The sequence below is a fragment of the Leptidea sinapis genome, chromosome 11 (genome assembly GCF_905404315.1).
Source record: "Leptidea sinapis chromosome 11, ilLepSina1.1, whole genome shotgun sequence".
Lineage (NCBI taxonomy): Eukaryota > Metazoa > Arthropoda > Insecta > Lepidoptera > Pieridae > Leptidea > Leptidea sinapis.
In genome coordinates, this window is record NC_066275.1 from 5,230,700 (window position 1) to 5,250,203 (window position 19,504).

Here is a 19,504-nt window from a genome sequence, read left to right on the forward strand (position 1 = left end):
GAAAAGGAGGGCCAAAATAGCTTGCAAAATAAAAATAGAACAAAAAGAACATTGTTGTCCTTTAAGAAGCAAGAACGCGTATTTTTGAAATTATTCATGTTAGTTATATCGGTCGGGAAAAACCAATAAATATTTATTTCTTTCAGCTTTGTTGTTGTCATGAAGAAAGTTACTGGAGTAAGAAGTAAATGAACGAAACAAAACCAGATAGATATTAGGCAAATATCAGATAAACGTGTTAGTAGTGCTGTTCGAGAATTGTCTGAAAAGGTCAATAATATCTTCGAAAAAATCGCTGCAGTTTCCTATGGCAGATGACTGACAATGATGCCAGATCTCTATGCACCACCAAGAGATCAAGCCTTTCGTTAACTTATTACAATTGGTTTGTATAAATATCCAAAATAAATAATATTATCACGACAATACACCAATATTAACATATTTCCTAAATTACTTAGCCCTTACAAATGCTCGCATGAACTAGTGGTTATGTATTTGTCTGACCCGTATAATAATATTATCAATAGTGGTAACAAATGCTGTGCAACCTACAGTTTTCCTCACGCACCGCCATCTTACTTTAGCTCCTTCGTTCTGGTGGACTGTGAACCTATACTGTCCCATGTCTAGGCATCGTTTACCTCCAGGAGTGAAGCCGAAGAATGCTGAAAATTATAAGGTATTAGTAAAAACATAAGCCTACAGTAAAACTCATGTCTTGTTCGATGAAAGCTATTGATGTGCAAACTTCTTTAGCCGCGTTGGGCACTTTTTGGTAGGGGAAAATCTTATGGGTTCGCGTCACCGACATGATCATAACTGGCGCACGCGATAAATAAATATAGATATATCTATATCTTATCTTAATATAAATAAATTACGTGTCACGTTGTTTGTCCGTGATGGACTCTTAAACTAATGAAAGGAATTTAATGGGGATTACTTCACGGAGTGCAGTTTAGTCCAACTTGAGAGATAGGATAGTTTTTATTTCTTTTTTGGACCCATAATTATTTTAATTTCCAATTTTTATTTTGTATGGACATTTTTTCTATGCGATAATTTATTGACGCATGCTTGGACAATTTGCTGTGAAACAATTTCATTATTACAACAGGGAACATATTTTACGAAATAATTCATGATGTTATGAAATATTATTGTCAAATTCATAAAAAGCAGTATTTTATTTATAATGTACAAGAACAAGGTCTGTCGGGTCAGCAAGTATATATATATATAGTTAAGACACTTTTTGGACGGGTGAATTAATCTCGTGAGTTCGCGTCACCGAAATACTTATAGCAGTATATGTGTAGTTATACAACTGACATAATGTGCAACATTAGTGCTGTTATGCTACGTTGTATTAAACTGCTATATTTCTACATTGTTAGTCACGAATCGAAAACTATATTTGTCTCTGTCATACTCGTTAAAATTCCCAAGAAACCGCACAGGCGTGAGGAACCTATTTTTCCTGTACGCACAGCGCGTTGGCACAGCATCGGGCCGATTGTGGGTGATCCGCAGTGAACGTGTTAAAGAACTTTATTAGAACAAGCGTCAATTAACGAAGTGCTTGCACAGATCCCCTCCGCTAAAATCGTAGTCTTGGGTGATATCAACGGGCATACTGCCGAATGACTTGGATCACGTACCACAGACTACGTGCCGGCGCCGTTGCAGTAGCCGATGTGGTACTGCAGGGCATGGATATTCTTATACCAAGCTCTGTAGTACCGATCGGTGGCAGATGACAGCCCTGGTTCTATGTGTCAGTTAAAGCAGCATCTGACTGCAAAAAACAGGCGTATCGAACTTGGGTTCACTTAACACCAGGTGACCCACCCGTAAGCTCGTTTGTCCTCCTTTTTCCATAAAAAAAATAATTAACAATTATTATTACTATCCTTATAGTACTGCGATTTTATTATTTATTATTCGAATGACTGTACAAAGTGGGTAGAAACGAAATAACTGAGTATTAACATTATGATCAAGTGCACGGGCTACGCGTACAAAACATGCATTAAGAGCTACTAGATACGACATGGCATCCCGGGGTAAGTATAGTTTGATATATTATATTTTATATTTGTATTATTTTTTCATGACACTAAATACATTTAATGTGTATATACTGTGTATTATTAAAACAGTGTTTTGTTTGATTAATATAATATTGAAAATAAATTTGAAAAATAAATTGAAATTGATAATTAAATTGATTTCAAACTTTATGAAACTTCAAAGTTTAATACAAAAAGTTCTAAGTTTTCACTTTATCGGCAGTCTCTACAATCGCCACTTTTTTCTTTATTTACAATACAGTACGACAAGACAACGACCTACGGGTACCTCATTTTTATTGTTAAAATGTTTATTGTCTAAATACATTCATCTACACTTAACGCTACTGACAACACTGACTCACTATTCACATGTTTATCGTTAAATTTATTAAGTTTCATCAAACTAACAGGTTTAATAACAGATAAATTTAAACAATTCGATATGTTTTTAAAGTGATAAACCTCACTTCTAGGATAATACACAAATAAAATTTGAAAACAAAATTTTATGAACGATGCGTGACTCGAACGATTTTTAGAAGAAGAAAAACGAGATATTTATTAATTAAAAGTTTAATCATTTTCATTTATTCACTAAAATATTTGTAAGCTTTTCATATAAGGCACTAACCGTCGACATTACAGATGCTACCAATACCAATACCAATATTTGACAGTGCTTGCAGCACTTACCGTATGGGTGTAATACGTTGTTATATCCCAGATGGGCAGTATCATATTTATAACGTGCATATATAATACTATGAGTGTTGAAATCGCAAAAAGTGACATTTTCATAAATTCATCTGATTATTTGAGCCAAGTAAATGTATTTTATTTATAGTTTCAATACATAATTTTTGTTAACATTTGCGACACAACAATTTCGCACGATCAACGAGAAAATTAAAAGACACCAAAAACAGTAATAAATGCAACATAATATTGTCAAAGCCAATGCTAGCATCTGTTTTTTTACGGAAATAATTAACATATTACACCAACATATCATCAAAACAATTATTTAATAACATAGTTTAATATTAAAATATAAAAAAATAAAAAGTATAAAAGCAACTCTCAGATAATGACGAAATTTGAGTCAAATTAAAATTAAAAATATTCTAAGCTACCATAATATCGTAAGTAGGACGAGCATAAAATATTAAAATTATCATTTAAATCTAAATTTAATAATAACTTGAAATGATTGTTTTAAATCACCAAAAACTCAATCAAATTAGGACTACACATAAGATAAAACTGTCGACTGAGAAGAAGAAGAAAGATTGATGGGCACAGTTACAATCCCTTTAAAACCGATGGAGTCTTAGTTGAGCATTCAATGATTATGCTGAAAGTTATACTTAACAACAGAGCCTCCATGCAAGCTCATACTCGCAGAACAACCTTTTGTAGACCGCTTGATGCAGTGCCACCAGCTCTTCATTCCATACCCTGATGTCCTCTTAAACCTTTGTTCTCCGACTACTACTATAATGTTTCCTCGTTGTGATCTGGCAAACCTCACTGTAATGAAAGAAAAGCTCGATTAACATGACATAATAAAAAAAGTGTATAGAACTTAAATATTCATCACTAATCTATAATCATATTTTGTAGACGTACAGTAAGTAGAAAATGTAGGGGTGATTATGAAACTTTCCAAACTTTTCTTCAAGATCATGATAATGATTAGAAAATTAAATTTTAATGCAAATACCTATTAAAGTAATTTATGTTAACATACGCGATACACTTAAGTGCGAAATTGATCGCAACATTAGATTGCTACTGTGAGTTGCCTATACTGGAATCATGCTCGCTGTATTTTGAATTGATCAATAGATAAAATGCGTTTCTCCAATGTGAATTTTTGATTCCTACACATTACTGTATTATTTACAATGAGGATAATAAAAAACTACACGAATTAATTTGAAATATGAAATTATTAATTTAAAATATACAAAAATAATTTTACTTTACAGATAATTTTGAGTAAACACAATCAAAAACTAAGTACAACGAACCAAATATAAGTATAGTACACATTTTTTTTTAGCAATGTGCTTAATCTTGAATAATTTGTCTTCCAAGAGATATATTTACAAGTGTTGCGCAATGAGTGTTGGTCTCAGGCGTGGTTATGTACATGATTAACTTTAACAACATCGTCGTCAATAGTCACAAGCGACATTTTACATCCTGTTCTATGTCTGCAACTGCAGTACCAATACATTTTAAAACCACGCTTATAGTTCGCTTGAAACTTTCGACCGTTGAAATATAGCGATCTACTCCCACGAGATGAGATACTATATTCAACTGAAACAAATGAAAATCTTAGAACCAAATATGAACTTCAATCTCATCAATCAAATTATTATTAAACAAATTAATAAAAGTTATACATTAAAAAAGATTATAAGCATACTGTTATAAAAATATCGTGTGTTTTGTCTATTTTTTATTATCTGTAAATTTATTAGGTCTTTATATCATTTATAGACTTTCTAGCACCACTTTTGTCTATGTTCGTATGTTGTCGAAAGTGTTCAAATTATAAATGATATATTTATTTACCGCATGATAATAAAAATAGTCATTATATTCCAATATTAATTATAGATAATATTCCAAATTAAAAGTTTTTAAATAATAAATTATTAGATGTTTAGTTAGTCAGTGTAGACCTCCCCAACATTATCCCACTATTTTCGATCAATCGCTTTGCTTCACCATTTTACTGCTTCATCATTTTACAATTATTTTAATGAAAGGGCTCAAAAACAACAAGTAACGAATCAGTTATAATATCTTGTAGTAGTTGAAGGTAACAACGTTACTTCACTCGTGGTTATGTTCATTATTTACTTTGACGACATTGTCTTCTATTGTCGTAATCGACATTGTACATCCCTTAGCAACTCTCCCAGCGCAGCGCCAATAAGTTTTATAGCCTCGTCTGGTATTCACATGAAATTTATGACCATTGTAGGAAAGAACACGATTGCCACGAGAAGTCATAACATACTGAACTGAAATAAATGAAAGACTTTTACTAATTTTGACAAACTATGTTCTTTGTTTATTGTAACTTGATGGCATTTTTACCTGAGAAAAATTGAAATAAAAACATAAAATACCATTCAATTTGCTCGATAATATAAACGGTTTTTAATTTTATGCATATTTTTATTATTTACACAACTTCATTCTATTCTATATTCGGAAATAATTAAATATACATCAAATTTACTTTCACTCATGATTATGTGTATTACTTATCTTTACAACTCTATCTCCAATTGTCTTTATCGACATTTTGCATCCTCTTGAAAATCTCCAACTACAGTTCCAATATGTATTGAATCCTCGCTTTGTATTCGCATGAAAACTTCGTCCGTTGAAAAAAAGCATTCGCGTACCACGAGCTGTAGACGAATAATAAACTGAAACAAAAGAACACTCTTTACTGATGAAGAGATGTTGCGATTCTTATGACAATATGCTAACACGTTAGACAGAATAATATAACTTGTGTATTTTTTATATTTGTCACTTCAGACCTCAGTCATTTATGGATCATATCAGATTATCATAAAATAAGGGAGCACCTTAAATTTTATGGGTATGAGTATTACTAACCTTTTATTTCGCATTAACACTACATTATAAGTTTTGAATTTCGTAATTTTTATGTTAACTTAATACTAACTTAAAAAAGTTGTAGAGAATTAGGATACCAGGAACCTACCTTACTATTACCTTATTCAAATTTATTTTGTAAGCCTCTGTAACCTTGTTTCAAATTCGTGGAGGACAAATATACTAACCAATATTAATTTATTTTTATGTTTATATATAACTTACTAGCGACGCTCCCCGGCTTCGCAACGACACTAGAACATTAGTGTTCTTCAGCTTGTGGATTAGATATAAATGACATACCAATACAATTTCACAATACTTGAAGTAATTTTTAAATATTTTATTTCCTCTCCTTCAGTATACTTATTAACAAATACCCAAACGAACATCCTTGTCCTCAGATGCGGTGCTGCATTATATATTATCAGATCTTCGCCGAGGCATGTTTTAAGAGTTATTGAATCTAATAGTAAGTATTAAGGAAAAATATCAGAGATAGTAATAACCGTTAACGTGTATGTTACATACCGTCAACCTTGTTGCAGAAAATCTATTGACATCATTCAAAAATACTGATTTAATTAAATATATTCAAGACAAAATAATAAAAATTAAATTATAATTAAAAATAAATAAAATCCATAATATTGTTTCCATCTTTTTTTATTAATTATATTTAATTTTATAAAAATATAAATACATCCGTCGAAGTACAAGATCCACAGTCTGTACCGCGATATGACAACGACAGAGTAATGTATCCTGGGCACAGTAATCTGCCAGTTAAAATTACATATTACACCATTTTCACATTATTTTTCTATAGGTAAATGACTTGATTTCATAAGATCGTGAGGGGCACGCAGGGCAGCCACAAAAGCTCTCCACTGTACTAGCACTGTCTCCCCTGTAGCTTCTTCTCTACAGATCTCCCTTATATCACTTTTGCTTTAACCCTCTACATGCTTCGCTGTCATACCCAGAACTTGGTGACAAATGTAGTTGTTTGCCTTTCTAAAAATGTGTTTTCCACCAATATTCCTCTTTTTTAAATGTATCTTTAACGGAATTGATCTGAGGTCGTCGTTTGAGGTTCCGCTGTTCCATTAGAAGTGATTGTGTGTATTATTTTCTTTGATGATGACGTTATCAAATGTTGTAATAGTTGCTCGACATCCTTTACTGTTCCTTGTACATGTCCAAAATCCACGAGGACCTATACTCCTGTTGTTGCGGTTATATCTATACATTCCACGCTCTATGACAGGCTTTCCGAATCGGGAAATTGTAAATATAGGTTCTGTAATCAGAATGTGTGATTGAAGACATTTTATCGATAACTTACTATAATTTTGTTAACCGTTAAATTAAATTCCTATTTGCAAGTGGATATTTTTCACTTATGTCATTCCATGTTAAGAGTTTCTAGTATTTAATGCAAACCAATCTGCATTCACAATTTAACAAATGCAAGACTGAACTTTTTGAGGGAGAAATCAAGTATCTCTAATTTTAAACATTCGAGACGAATATTATCACCAAATCATAAACAGAAACCTTATGATTAAATAGTTTTAACATTAGAAGTAGAAAAAGAGGTTATTAAATTTATAAGATTATAATTAACAATAGTAAATACATTTCTGGGTTAAGTGTGATTATGTATAGACTTTTCTTTAACTATTACGTCATCAATAGTTATAATATTAGCTCGACATCCATTGCTGACCCTGGAACAAGTCCACAAAGCACGTGGTCCATGGCTTCTATTATTGCGGTTAAATCTGAACTTACCAACGACGATTACAGGCATCCCGAACCGCGACTTACAAAATCTAGGGCCTGAAAGATAAATAATTCTTAATTTATTTTAAAATTGTTTTAACTATATTTAAATGACGTATTTGTTTGGAGTTTCGAAATACGAAACATTAAGGATACCTACCAAGTAAGTCTGAAGCCAAGTAGTGAAAAGTTTGTTAAAGAAAGAGTATGGAATACTATTTTTATAACATGAAATTCTGGATGATTGCAAAATTTATTTAAAAATAAATCCGGATCTAGCTTTAACTATTATAACTTAATAAAGAGCAGAAAATCTCTCAATGATTGTGTATTTTATTGCCACCAACGACCAAATTATTCACAGTTATTAAACTAGAACGGCATCCCCTACTTCTTTTTGAGCAAGTCCAATAACCCCTCTCACCATAGCTACGATTATTTCGATTATATCTGTATTGTTGATGTAGCAGCACAGGGCAGCCTTTTCGAGATGTAGAAAAGGTGAAATCTGAAAACATTCATTACATTTTTCACAATTATTTTCTTTTAAGAGAAGAATAGAGACTTAATTCAATATTTTGGCGATAAAAAGTATAACCAAAATATTGTCAAGCTTATCTTCATTTACAGAATTTGGTACTGTACCTACTATTTTTGATATTCCTATAAAAAATATAATATTTGATCATAACATTTTTTTACAATTATAATAAAGTATTTATTAATATCTCGACGCAATAATCACGTTAGCATTTCAGTTTTAAGTGAAAGAAGGAACAATCTCTCCAACTGTTATATAAGCTGAGTGTGTTCATAGATGTATAAAGGTGATACACACACTACAAACCAGTGTAGTGTATTTGTATTGTGTGTAGTCTCCAATACATTAGTATTGAAATTAATATATGAAACGCTAGAAACCAATGTCGGACAATACCAATTCAACATTTTTCTTATTGCAGCAATTCTTTATACAGAATTACTTGAAATACCTTTGAAAGGAATTAAGAAGTAAGATAAAACGACACTTCATAAAATGATTTACTATGATTTATTAATTAAAATAGATTTCACAAGTTTCTGAAATATACAAATATGTCTTGATTCCAAATTCAAAGTAGTTAAACATTATGATCCTCTAATGATTGTGTATATAATTCCCTCTAATTATCATGTATCCAGAGGTGGTCACATTGGACGGACAACCCTGGCCTCTCCGAGAACACGTCCAGAAGGCTTTGACGCCGCGACTGCGGTTGTTCTTATTATATCTATATTGTCCAAGAAGCATCACTGGCTTGCCGTAGCGGGATGTTGAGTACCGCATAACTGAAAGTTAAACATTGCAATTTGTAAGTATCTTTGAAATAATAAATTACATTATTCTCATCCTAGTGTTGGCGACATCGGTAGGTCTTATTTACACCTGCACCTGCACATATTTCATAATAGAAGCAATGTTGGGTATTATTATTTGGTTAAACCAGCCACTCAATTGCAGGACTGGAATGTTCACTGACCAGCTTGTTTTTATAGCCTTATAGCCTTGAGAAGTCGGGCGGAGCTAGGTAAACTGACGCGGAAGATCATCCTTGTATCGATTTGGAAGCAATTTTAATTTATTACCAACAAAATATTTTTTTTTTGAACTTAAATGATAAATAATATTGGTAAACATTTTAATTTAACAGGTAAATTTTCGTAAATTTTTTTGTCTAAATTGAATGTCTATGTCTTATGATACCTAGGGGAGCACCAGCGGATCAGTGACTGCCGGCAGTGCAGCTGGTTACCTCTTGCATCAGTCGAAGGTAAAAACGTTGGCGGTGAGTTTGGACATAGCGAACGCCTTCGATTGGGTGTGTCATAAAACGCAGCGAACCTGCCATCCTATGGGCTTATCGAGAGGCTGTGTAAATGAGTCACTAGCTTTTTTGGCTGATCGGTACATCTCAAGGCCGTTATCAAAGGTGCACGCTCCAACTTAAAACCTATAAACGCTGAAGTCCTGCAAGGCTGCGTGTTATCCCCTATACTGTTTCTTTTACATATCAAAAATATGCTGCAATTTAGCGGCATTCATTGCTATGCAGACGGCAGCGCAGGGTATGCCTCTTTCACTGAGCATGCAAACATCTCTCGGGATAGTGTCGACAAGAACCGGAACAAACCTGTGTCTGAAATCAAGACTATGTTATGCAAAGTCTCGGAACGGCCAAAATTTACTCCAGTTTAACCCTTAGAAGACACAAGTTTCCCTTTGTCCGTATTCCCTCGATTCTAAATCACTTCTGGCTGGCACAGCTAGCATCGTTATAGTGGCGACGATATATAAAGCAACGTTGAGTTTCGTTTTCACGTGGAAGTGAAGGCCAAATCGGCCTTTAAATAGCTTTACTTCAAGCAATCGCTTGCAACTACTGTTCTGTTCTTACTATTCTCTATGTTTTCCCGAACCGATACGGCCCAGGGACCTTGAAGCATAGAGCATATACCCACCTTTAAGAGGAATATGCTAGCAACGCATCTCTTTATCCCTGTGTTTGCGGATGTCTATGTCTCTTATAAAAAAATACATATTTTATTTAACACATTTAATCGTATTACCATATTTAGTTTATTTTTAACAAAATTAGGCTTGAGGCTTGCATTTTTCAATCCAATTAGTATAGACACTCATGATTGTGTTCATTTTTGACAAAAACCAACCTATCCTGGATAGTGACCAGTGAAGACTTGCAGCCCCGTGCAGATCTGCTCTTGGCACAAAACCATGTGGCCTTCACGCCTTTGCTGCGATTGTTCTTGTAGTACTTAAACCCTTTATATAGTAATTTATTTCTTTCTTTGTTGATGAACTCTATTTCTAAAACATATAAAATTTTATAAATATATAATTCTTAATAATAATTTTTAATTCTTTTACAGTTAGAGTAAACCTCGAAGGTACTTTCAGATATGCACGTGTATTTCGAATAGAATTCATTACCTATATTCCTTGTCGAAATCTAAACCCTCGAAAAAAAAAACATATTTCGTCAGCCATCCGAAACCGATAAAATTTAAGGTGTTAGTACTAACAAAACTTATAACCTTTGTCCAATTGATATTTGTATCTATTACTTATTTAATCCTTAAGCCGACCGACCAACCGAGACTATTGGTATAGGATTCATAGCGGTGGCGACAACACTTACTAACAAACAAGAAATGTTCGAAAAAGTTTAAAAATAATATATTATCTATACTAATGTTATAAAGAGGTAAAGTTTATGAATAAGCGGTAAACTTTGGATCTAATAAATCAATTTTGAAAATGCTGTTAGCAATAAAAAGCCACTTTATTTGTGAGTGCTTATTAACCTGAAGCGCTTTCCAACGTCATAAAAAATGGCGAAGATATAGATGATAATATGAGATTATATCTCCCAAGTTCCATACTAAAAATCAAAATCAAAGGAACAACCTTGAGTACGTTACGGGCACCATCGGAGTTAACAGCTTAAGACATATTATTATTTATTACTAATTAATTAGCTTACTCACTACTCATCAGTACTATTGTACTAGAGTAGATAAACAAACAATGCTTCACCTGGTGGTAACTCACCACTGCTGACAACATTAAATTGTCTTATCACAGCAGAAGTATTAAAAAATCATGCACTTTTGCCGAACTTTTATTTTATTTCTTCATAAATTTTATTTAATTGAATTATAAGTTTATTTAGCACAAACAGTAGTTACAGCACAAAAATAGCCAATAGTTATATAAATTTATTGTAATTTTTATTCTATAATCAATTTTTTTTCAATGATCATGGTTATTTCTCTCCAATACAATCTGACTGTCTTTCAACACCAATACTGACGCTCGACATCCTCGTGATCTCCTGCTACAATACCAAGTCGCCTTTTTCCCCGTGCCGCGATTATTTTTATGGAATTTATACTTTCCCATTATCAGAACTGTTCCCTTTGATGTTTTCAGGAAAATAGATTCTGAAATTATTTCATAGATGTTAAAGAGATCAAAAAATTTAGGGCACTTGTATGAAGTAAACAACAAAATTTAAATTTACATTAACATTAATAATAATACTAATAAAGCCCTTAATTCAGACCAACTTAATATCTATTTACAAAGTATTATGATCTAAAATCTATGAATATAACAAATTTATTTTTATTTGCTAAACTAGTCTTATTATATTCTATTCTAATACTTAACTATTTTTTGTAGGTCTGTTTGGGAAACGGCAAAGGCCTCCTCCAACGTTTTCCATTCCTGCCTATCTTGGGCAACTCTATTCCATGTAACTCCTGCTACTTGTCTAATATCATCATCCCACCTTTTCTGTGGTCTGCCCCTTTTCTTTTTCCCTTCTCTAGGGTACCAGCGTGTCACAATTTTGCTCCATTTCTCTTGACCTCTTATCATGTGTCCTGCCCATTTCCATTTCAGTCTTACAGTAACATTAACATGTTAAAAAATAAAAGTGATTTAAAAATTAAATAGTTAAATAAAAAATATGTGAAGTCTTAGAAACATCTTATCTTCGTTTTGAATCAATATGATTAATTATAAGGTAACAATTTATATCCCCGCGTGTCTTCGCCGTCCAAAAAACCAGTGAAACTTTGCAGGCCCACGGCACAGGCTCAAGAACAATACAACAATGCAATAGAACAGTAGCATAACTCAGCGGTCTCCTTGAAATTTATACCTACGTCTAGACGGAGCACTAGCGCTGCTAATTAAACTGGGATAGCGACCACTCTCTGTCTCAGTGACACTCAATTGTTTTGCCTCCCCAAGATTGCTTAGCGGCCGTGTAAATCGTATGTATGTGTGCGTGCGTCGATTTGGTCACTCTAGTATGAAGTTAAAATACTGTTCTATTACTGTATGTGACAATACTATGTCATGGTCACATTTTCACCGCGATTGTTCTTCAAGTAGATATACCTAGGTACAATAACATTTTTCTTTTATCGTTATAGAATTGCAATTTCAAAAGGTTAATAATAAACTGACTATATTCTTCTTACTTATTACTAGTAATCTCGCCATGACGATGCATAGCAGTGGTAGTAGAAGTTACTACCCAACCAAAAAAAAATGTAAAGTTTGTTTAATATTATTTAATAATTATCAAAAAATTAAAATTATAACATGCTTCACAAATGGCGAGTATATTCCCCTTTTCACATGCTTTGTATATTGTATTCTGGTATTCTTACTTAATATATATATATATCATGATTATCGTTTAACAATTGGTGGAGATGAGGAGGAAATCGAGTAACGTGCAAGGGAACAACACACAAGAAAGATAAAAATAAATAATAATTCAGTGATCGTGGTCATTCTTCTCGAAAATAATCTCACTATCTGCCATTACAAGAACGGCAGCTCGACAGCCGCGGGTCTTCCTGCTGCAATACCACATCGCTCTCTTCCCTGAACTTCGATTATTTTTGTGGAATCTATAATTTCCGATGATAAGTACGTACCCCTTACGTGTTTTCAAAAACAGCGGTTCTGAAATTGTGTTAGTATTAATATTAAAAGCGCTATCTTATCTTCCTAAGTTCGTATTCCAGAGGGAATCCCAATAAATATTTTTTTAAGGAAAAGGAGGTATCGTACGATCGTTTGTCCCTCCAGGAACCCCTGGTGTTAAGTGATCTCTGCCGCCCACATTCTCATGCAACACCAGAGGAATCACAAGAGCGTTGCCAGCATTTAAGGAAGGTGTACGCGCTTTTTTGAAGATATACATGACGTATCGTGCCGGACAAAATGACAACTTTATACGCAGTTAGCGTACAACATTTTCATTTTGTGTTTGTTAAATGTTCAAAATTGACTTGATAAACGCTGGAATGAGGGAGAAATCTCGTAAGTGCGTTTGGCACAACTGCTGAAGATGCCATGTATAGAGCCGAAACACGACGTGTCGATGTTGTGTGAAGAAGAAATTTTGTGAAACTTGGCGGAATCAATTAAAACCATACATAACATTTTGAAATGACAACATTATATAAGTATAATAAGTTCTCTGATAACGTATTGACGCATCTTATGAATACAGGGCAGGGCCTGACAGACTTTTAAGCCGACTTCAAAATTTAAGGAGGAGGTTCTCAATTCGTCGGTATTTTTTTTAATGTTTGTTAACTCAAAACTTTCGACTGGGTGAACCAATTTTTATAATTCTTTTTTCATATGAAAGCTGGTGATACCCGTGTGGTCCCATTGTAATTTAGTCCAGATCTGACAATGGCATCCATGAGAAAAATCATAAAAGTCTTAAATTTGCTATACATACGTATAGCAAATTGAATGATAAATTTACGAATAACTCAATATCGCGCCAACCTTTTTCGATGTTTCTTTTTTTATTGGAAAGGATATACTTCAAAGATAGTTTGGTGAGAGTTTGGTTAGGTTCTGATAACGGAATCCATGGCAAAGTAACGGAAATCTTCTATTAAGCTCTTACGTTCATTGCTGCATTGAAAAATTTTGTATATCTGCACATATTTAGACAAGTTGTTAGTTAGTGTACTTCAAATTCACTAAAAATGAAAAAATAAAAAAAAATAACAAAAAACAACCGACTTCAAAAACACTATTCCAAAACAATAGATATAATATGCACTAAAAAGTATAAAATAATTGCGTATTTTTATATGATCTAAATCTAGTTACGATTATTGTAATTTTTGGAGTCGGTGTCATCCAAGATAGGCTTGTAACTACATACATAGTTATAGTTGAGATGTGCTTGAGTCGTGAAGAGGTGAGAGCCGGTAGAAAATAATCGTAACTAGAATTAGATTGTATAAAAATACGCAATTGTTTTTATACTTTTTAGTGCAGATTATTTCTATTGTTTTGGAATAGTGTTTTTGAAGTCTGTTGTTTTTTTGTTAATTTTTTTTTAAATATAACATTATCTCTAAAGCTGCATTTAGTACTCGACCGTCGGTCAGCGTTCATGTCAGTCGAGCGTAGCTATAGCTATGAAAACATATGAACGCGTTCAGTCCAGCGCTGATAAAATGCTACGCGAAAGGCGCAAACGAAAATCGTCGGTCGAACTCGTCGGTCCGACGTACCTCGGTTTGTTGTATGTTATATATATATTTTACATAGTTAATACCTTTATTTACAGTGTGTGCTGATTGATGCATCTACTGTAATCAATAATTGTGTTTTTATTTATTAATTAACATTTTTTTGGTTACTCGGGTAAGTATAGTATAGTAGTAACTTGTGTGTGTGTGTGTATGTTATATTGTTATTTTATAATTAATCTGAATAACGATGAAGCTGTCAGTATTGCCACTTTTTTCACCAAAGCTCAACCTTTTTCCGATGAGGTGGTAAATGGTTAAAAGATAAAAATCTTTTGACATTCACGAGTGTAATTTCCTTGAGCTACATGGATAAGCTGGTTTTACTTTGATTTGAAATGGTCTTTTTCCACAACACAATCTAATTCTCTACCAGTAACAATACTGACACTCGACAACTTCAAGTTTTCCTATCACGAAATGTATTTGAACGATTTAATTTTCATTAACACGATTATAATAAAGTCAAGTATCTATATTAAACTAAAAATAAACTATAATATTATAAGTATTAATAATACTACCGGTGTCAATCCTTACGGATTATTTTTTCTAGACTTTAATGAAAGGTTTACTTAAATTCCCGATTTCAGTGCTAAAATCGCAATATTCTCCTTCGGCTAGCTATGAGGAGATAAAAATGTGTTAATATTTAGCTAACTTCACATATCGGTTATATTTACTGATATTCTAAAAGTTGTTTTGATGGTTCGCCACTTAATCCCCGAGACTTCACCATAGATTATAGACATATAATATACGTTGTAAGAACGTCAAGCCAAGAAGCAAGTCCGAAGATGATTCTGTATTCGTCTTCAGCTCGGGTGTAATCAGCGTGCGGAGCGAGTGCGGGCGAGAGCTAGCGCCAGGCGAGCGCCGAACAGTCAGTCAGGAAAGAACTACCGAGTGACGTAGTTGTATCGCACGCGCATACCGGGAACACCACAGAGGAGAAAATCTTTACGTATTTAGGCCGTGGTAAGACTTACCGACTAAAAACCTCCTCTATGCTGGTAGCTCAAAAGCTTAACCATTCACATAAGGCGGGGGCCAATCAGGCCGTCGCGGTAACAGTTGGATGTAGACCGCCGAGGATCAATCATTGTGGAAGTATTAGGAGGAGGCATATGTTCAGCTGTGAACTACTGCGGGCAGACAATGATGATGATGAATAGTTGACGTGACAGATAGTAAGTTCGTGACCAATTCTTATCACCCGATACCTTGTAAGCTCCCTGGTATCGATAACCATTAATATTTAGAATGCGGTTGCCTTGTCGCGAAGTAATGTATTGGACCTCAGCTGGAATTAACGATCTGGGATTACTAGTCAGATCTAAATATAAGAATAATAATGGGAGTAAAAAAAAGAAAATGCTGCGCTATTTCTTTATTTTATAGCCCCTAGTTGTATACATTTACAATCCGTATATAATTTGACAAAAAAAATCAGTTTTTTGATATTTATAAGTGTCATTTTGACTTCAGTGAATCCATCCGTTTTCGTTCTTAGAAAGAAGGCCTAGAAAGCTCGTCTTTGACGAATCCGATATGATTAGTTTTACAATAACAAACAATAATCAAATATTCACATTATATACAGAAGACTATAACTTAATTTTCACTTACCAAAAATTGTAAATAAATATGTTAGGTAATTAGTTTGGAATTTTTTAATGTTTTTTTTAAGTTTTAATGAACGATATTACATTGTAACTATATTTTTATGAAATAAAAAAAGCTCGCTGAGTTTCTTGCGCCCGTTCTTCTCAGGCATACTTTTTCGAATGGGTGGTAGTTATTGACTTTCATTGAGTTATATCATATTCTATTTTGAATAAAATAATTTGAATTATATTTATATGGGTTATATATGACCGCCTGGCTGTCAGCGTTATAGGATTACTATATATCAGGATTATAGTCTTGGTTTATTTAATTTTAATATGCAAAAATTAATCTTCAAGAAAATAGGTTGTCAAATGTCAACATACAGTAAGAGTGACATAGGTGTCAAATGTCAACGTACAGTACAAATGACAACTATCATTTTTATTTTACCTACCTCACGCCACCGCTATAAAAGTAGCTTACTCTGTTGCTTGCATTACTCTGTAGCTTGTACACAACGGACGTAATACTTCCTAGTGATACAAGTGATTAAAATCAGTAATTACAGAAATTCTATTCTTTAATTTCATGCCCATATACTTAGTTTTTCAATATATAGCAAATTCTAATAATATTAATTCCTCTAGTTTAACGCACATGATTTCTGAAAACCAAAACTTTCAATTCGCTCGTCACTTATTTACAAAATATATAATCGCTGTATTCAACAGTTTTTACCGATGTTTGGAAGCATCTAGCAGCCAGGCATGCTATGGCGACTCCCGACCAAACTTAATATAACAATTTGCTATTTGACTTCGAAACTATGTTGATCGTACTTATTTATTTACATAAACATTTTTTTTAAATCAAAAAAATCCCGCAACGTCCATAAATTTTGTTACAAATTAAATTTGAATAATTAATTACCATAATGATACTTGGAGGATTGTAATGAATAATTTGGCGGGAATATCTTACAAATACTGCCAAAGCGACTTGAATGACTTGATTATAAAAATGTTCAGCGGCGAGCCGATCAGAACCCATATAAGAAGTCCAAACGATGCAAAACATGTAAATATCACGAGACAGTATCAGTATGAGGGCCGTGATTGTGGTTATTTTTAAAATAGATCACAACTCCATTCTCAATACAAACGGACGCCTTGCAATACCCGTCCTTTCTGCCTTTCGAGCAATACCACGTGGCTCTTGTACCAAATGTGTCATGGATTCTTCTGTAACGATACCCGTTGATAGTTAACAGGGGCCTGCCGCATCGAGACCTGGTGTACTGGAGCTCGGCTACAAACGACCACTGGTTATCAATAATTATAATCTAACATTAGTATCAATCATATTATTATAAAAGACCTCGTTCCGTTTACCAACAAAAGCCATAAGTCCTTATCTTGCAAGTGGTTTTGTTACAAGCACAGCTTTGTTTTAAACATAAATTAAGTATGTCATTATTTCTATAAAAATGTATTACATATATAAATAGACATTCAAGTACTAGAAATATGAGAACATGTTACTAACACGGTCGATACCGCTGCATTTCAATCAAGACAGTGAAACTAGCTAAATGTATCTGCCGCCGAGTACCACCTTCGCACGACACTCCACAAATTACGACAATGTGATTCTCTTGCAATTTTTACAGTGTGCTTTTCAAGGAACTTTCTTGCACGTACAAGCAAACTGTGGAATGAGCCTCCTTGTGCGGTGTTTCCGGGACGGTACGACACGGCTTCCTTCAAAAAAGCGCGTACATCTTTCTCAAAGGCCGGTAACGCCCCTGTGATTGCTCTGGTGTTGCTAGAGAATATGTTCGGTGGTGATCACTTTAATTTAGGTAACCTGTACGCTCGTATGGCGCCCTCTTACATAAAATGTATGTATAGATTTGTTTTTGTACTAATCTAATCCATAATAATTACATCACTTCAATTAACTATTATTTTTCTGTAGTTAGAAGATTTACTCAATCTGCATAGTACCTACTCAAATTTAAATTACAAGATTTTTCAGTACCGTGTGTTGTAGATAATTAATCAACGGTGAGTATCAAAAGTTATACCTCAAGGCGATAATAATAATACGAGATACAAATATTTTTTACTCTTTATTCATAAAGTAATAACATTTCCAATATATAATAAAACTTTAATGTTGTATCAATTACTCTGGTACTTTTTGCTCCGACTGTTTGCGCTCCCTAAGTCGACCCGAGCGCTACATAGGTGAGCGTGATAGCTCAGTCTCAATTAATACTCACAAAATGAAATGTTCAGCGTGCCTAGAGAAGTTTTCTCTTGAATATATAATGAGGACAGATGCCCATACATGGAATGAGGGACTATGATCTCTGAATACAAAACCAGAAACCATCGCAGATTCACGATCCCTTATTTTAAAATAACATCCTCACTCAATTGTAGCACATGGTCGGATTTGGTACAGCCGGACCGACGGACGCGGTTAGGTAGCGAACCATATTTTATGGAATGTTCGAGACATTCCATAAAATATGGTCGACGCCGGATCATTTGGTGTGAGCCGCCCACCAGACCGTCCGTACCAATCCGACAATGTGTTTAGGCTATTAGCTTCATCCGTGAGGCTAACCCATAGCAGTTCATACGATCCGGCCCCTATCCATGACTAGTATAATAATAATAAATATACATCGACTTGCTATCACACCAACCGCCTGTACCATGGGAGGCACACAACTATATATTTAATACAATAAAGATATTCAAATTAATACTATCTACGTATTTCAATAGAGCTATTGCAAATCCAAGCGCTGGCAACTATTTCAGCCAACGCGGAAACATTCAACATAAACGATAGCCTATTTTTAAATAAATCAAATTAGGAACTCAAATAAGAATATTATATTCTAACAACCAAGCAAACAGCTGCTCGGACACAAATAAAAAATCACATTCATCATAGAGCCTTGAGGTTAATAACTATTAAGCTGGCACCGATTATACAGTAATACCTCGACCCGCAATCAACATATTCCAAATTTATTGTTTTTGAGAGGGAAAAATATATATTAGCAATCAGAAGACTTAATTAAGATTTTTTATCTACACCCATGCTTTAAATCCTCTATTAAAGATTCTGAAACATTTAGCTTATTACCAACATTAAAACACCCAATATCGTAATAACCATTACATCATGCAATCGAGTGTTGTAATGTTGTA

At 33.7% G+C, this 19,504-nt stretch overlaps 1 protein-coding gene across 24 annotated transcripts in view; it reads right to left on the bottom strand.

Moving 5' to 3' along the window:
* LOC126966718 (modifier of mdg4-like) overlaps positions 1–19,504 on the bottom strand; it is a 341,756-nt gene that overhangs the window by 155,676 nt on the left and 166,576 nt on the right. Inside the window, exon 5 of one of the 24 annotated variants that reach the window (XM_050810981.1) lies at positions 469–668. The exons of 16 other annotated variants lie outside the window; for them this stretch is intronic. In XM_050810981.1, coding sequence (XP_050666938.1) covers positions 484–668 — 185 coding nt within the window. In that variant the 3' untranslated portion in view covers positions 469–483. Of the gene's footprint in view, positions 1–468; positions 669–2,635; positions 3,609–4,011; positions 4,407–5,255; positions 5,534–6,823; positions 7,033–8,545; positions 8,847–10,096; positions 10,384–11,181; positions 11,520–19,504 lie in introns of those variants that run through there. 7 more of the 24 variants (XM_050810979.1, XM_050810974.1, XM_050810977.1 and 4 more) reach the window with 7 other exon arrangements.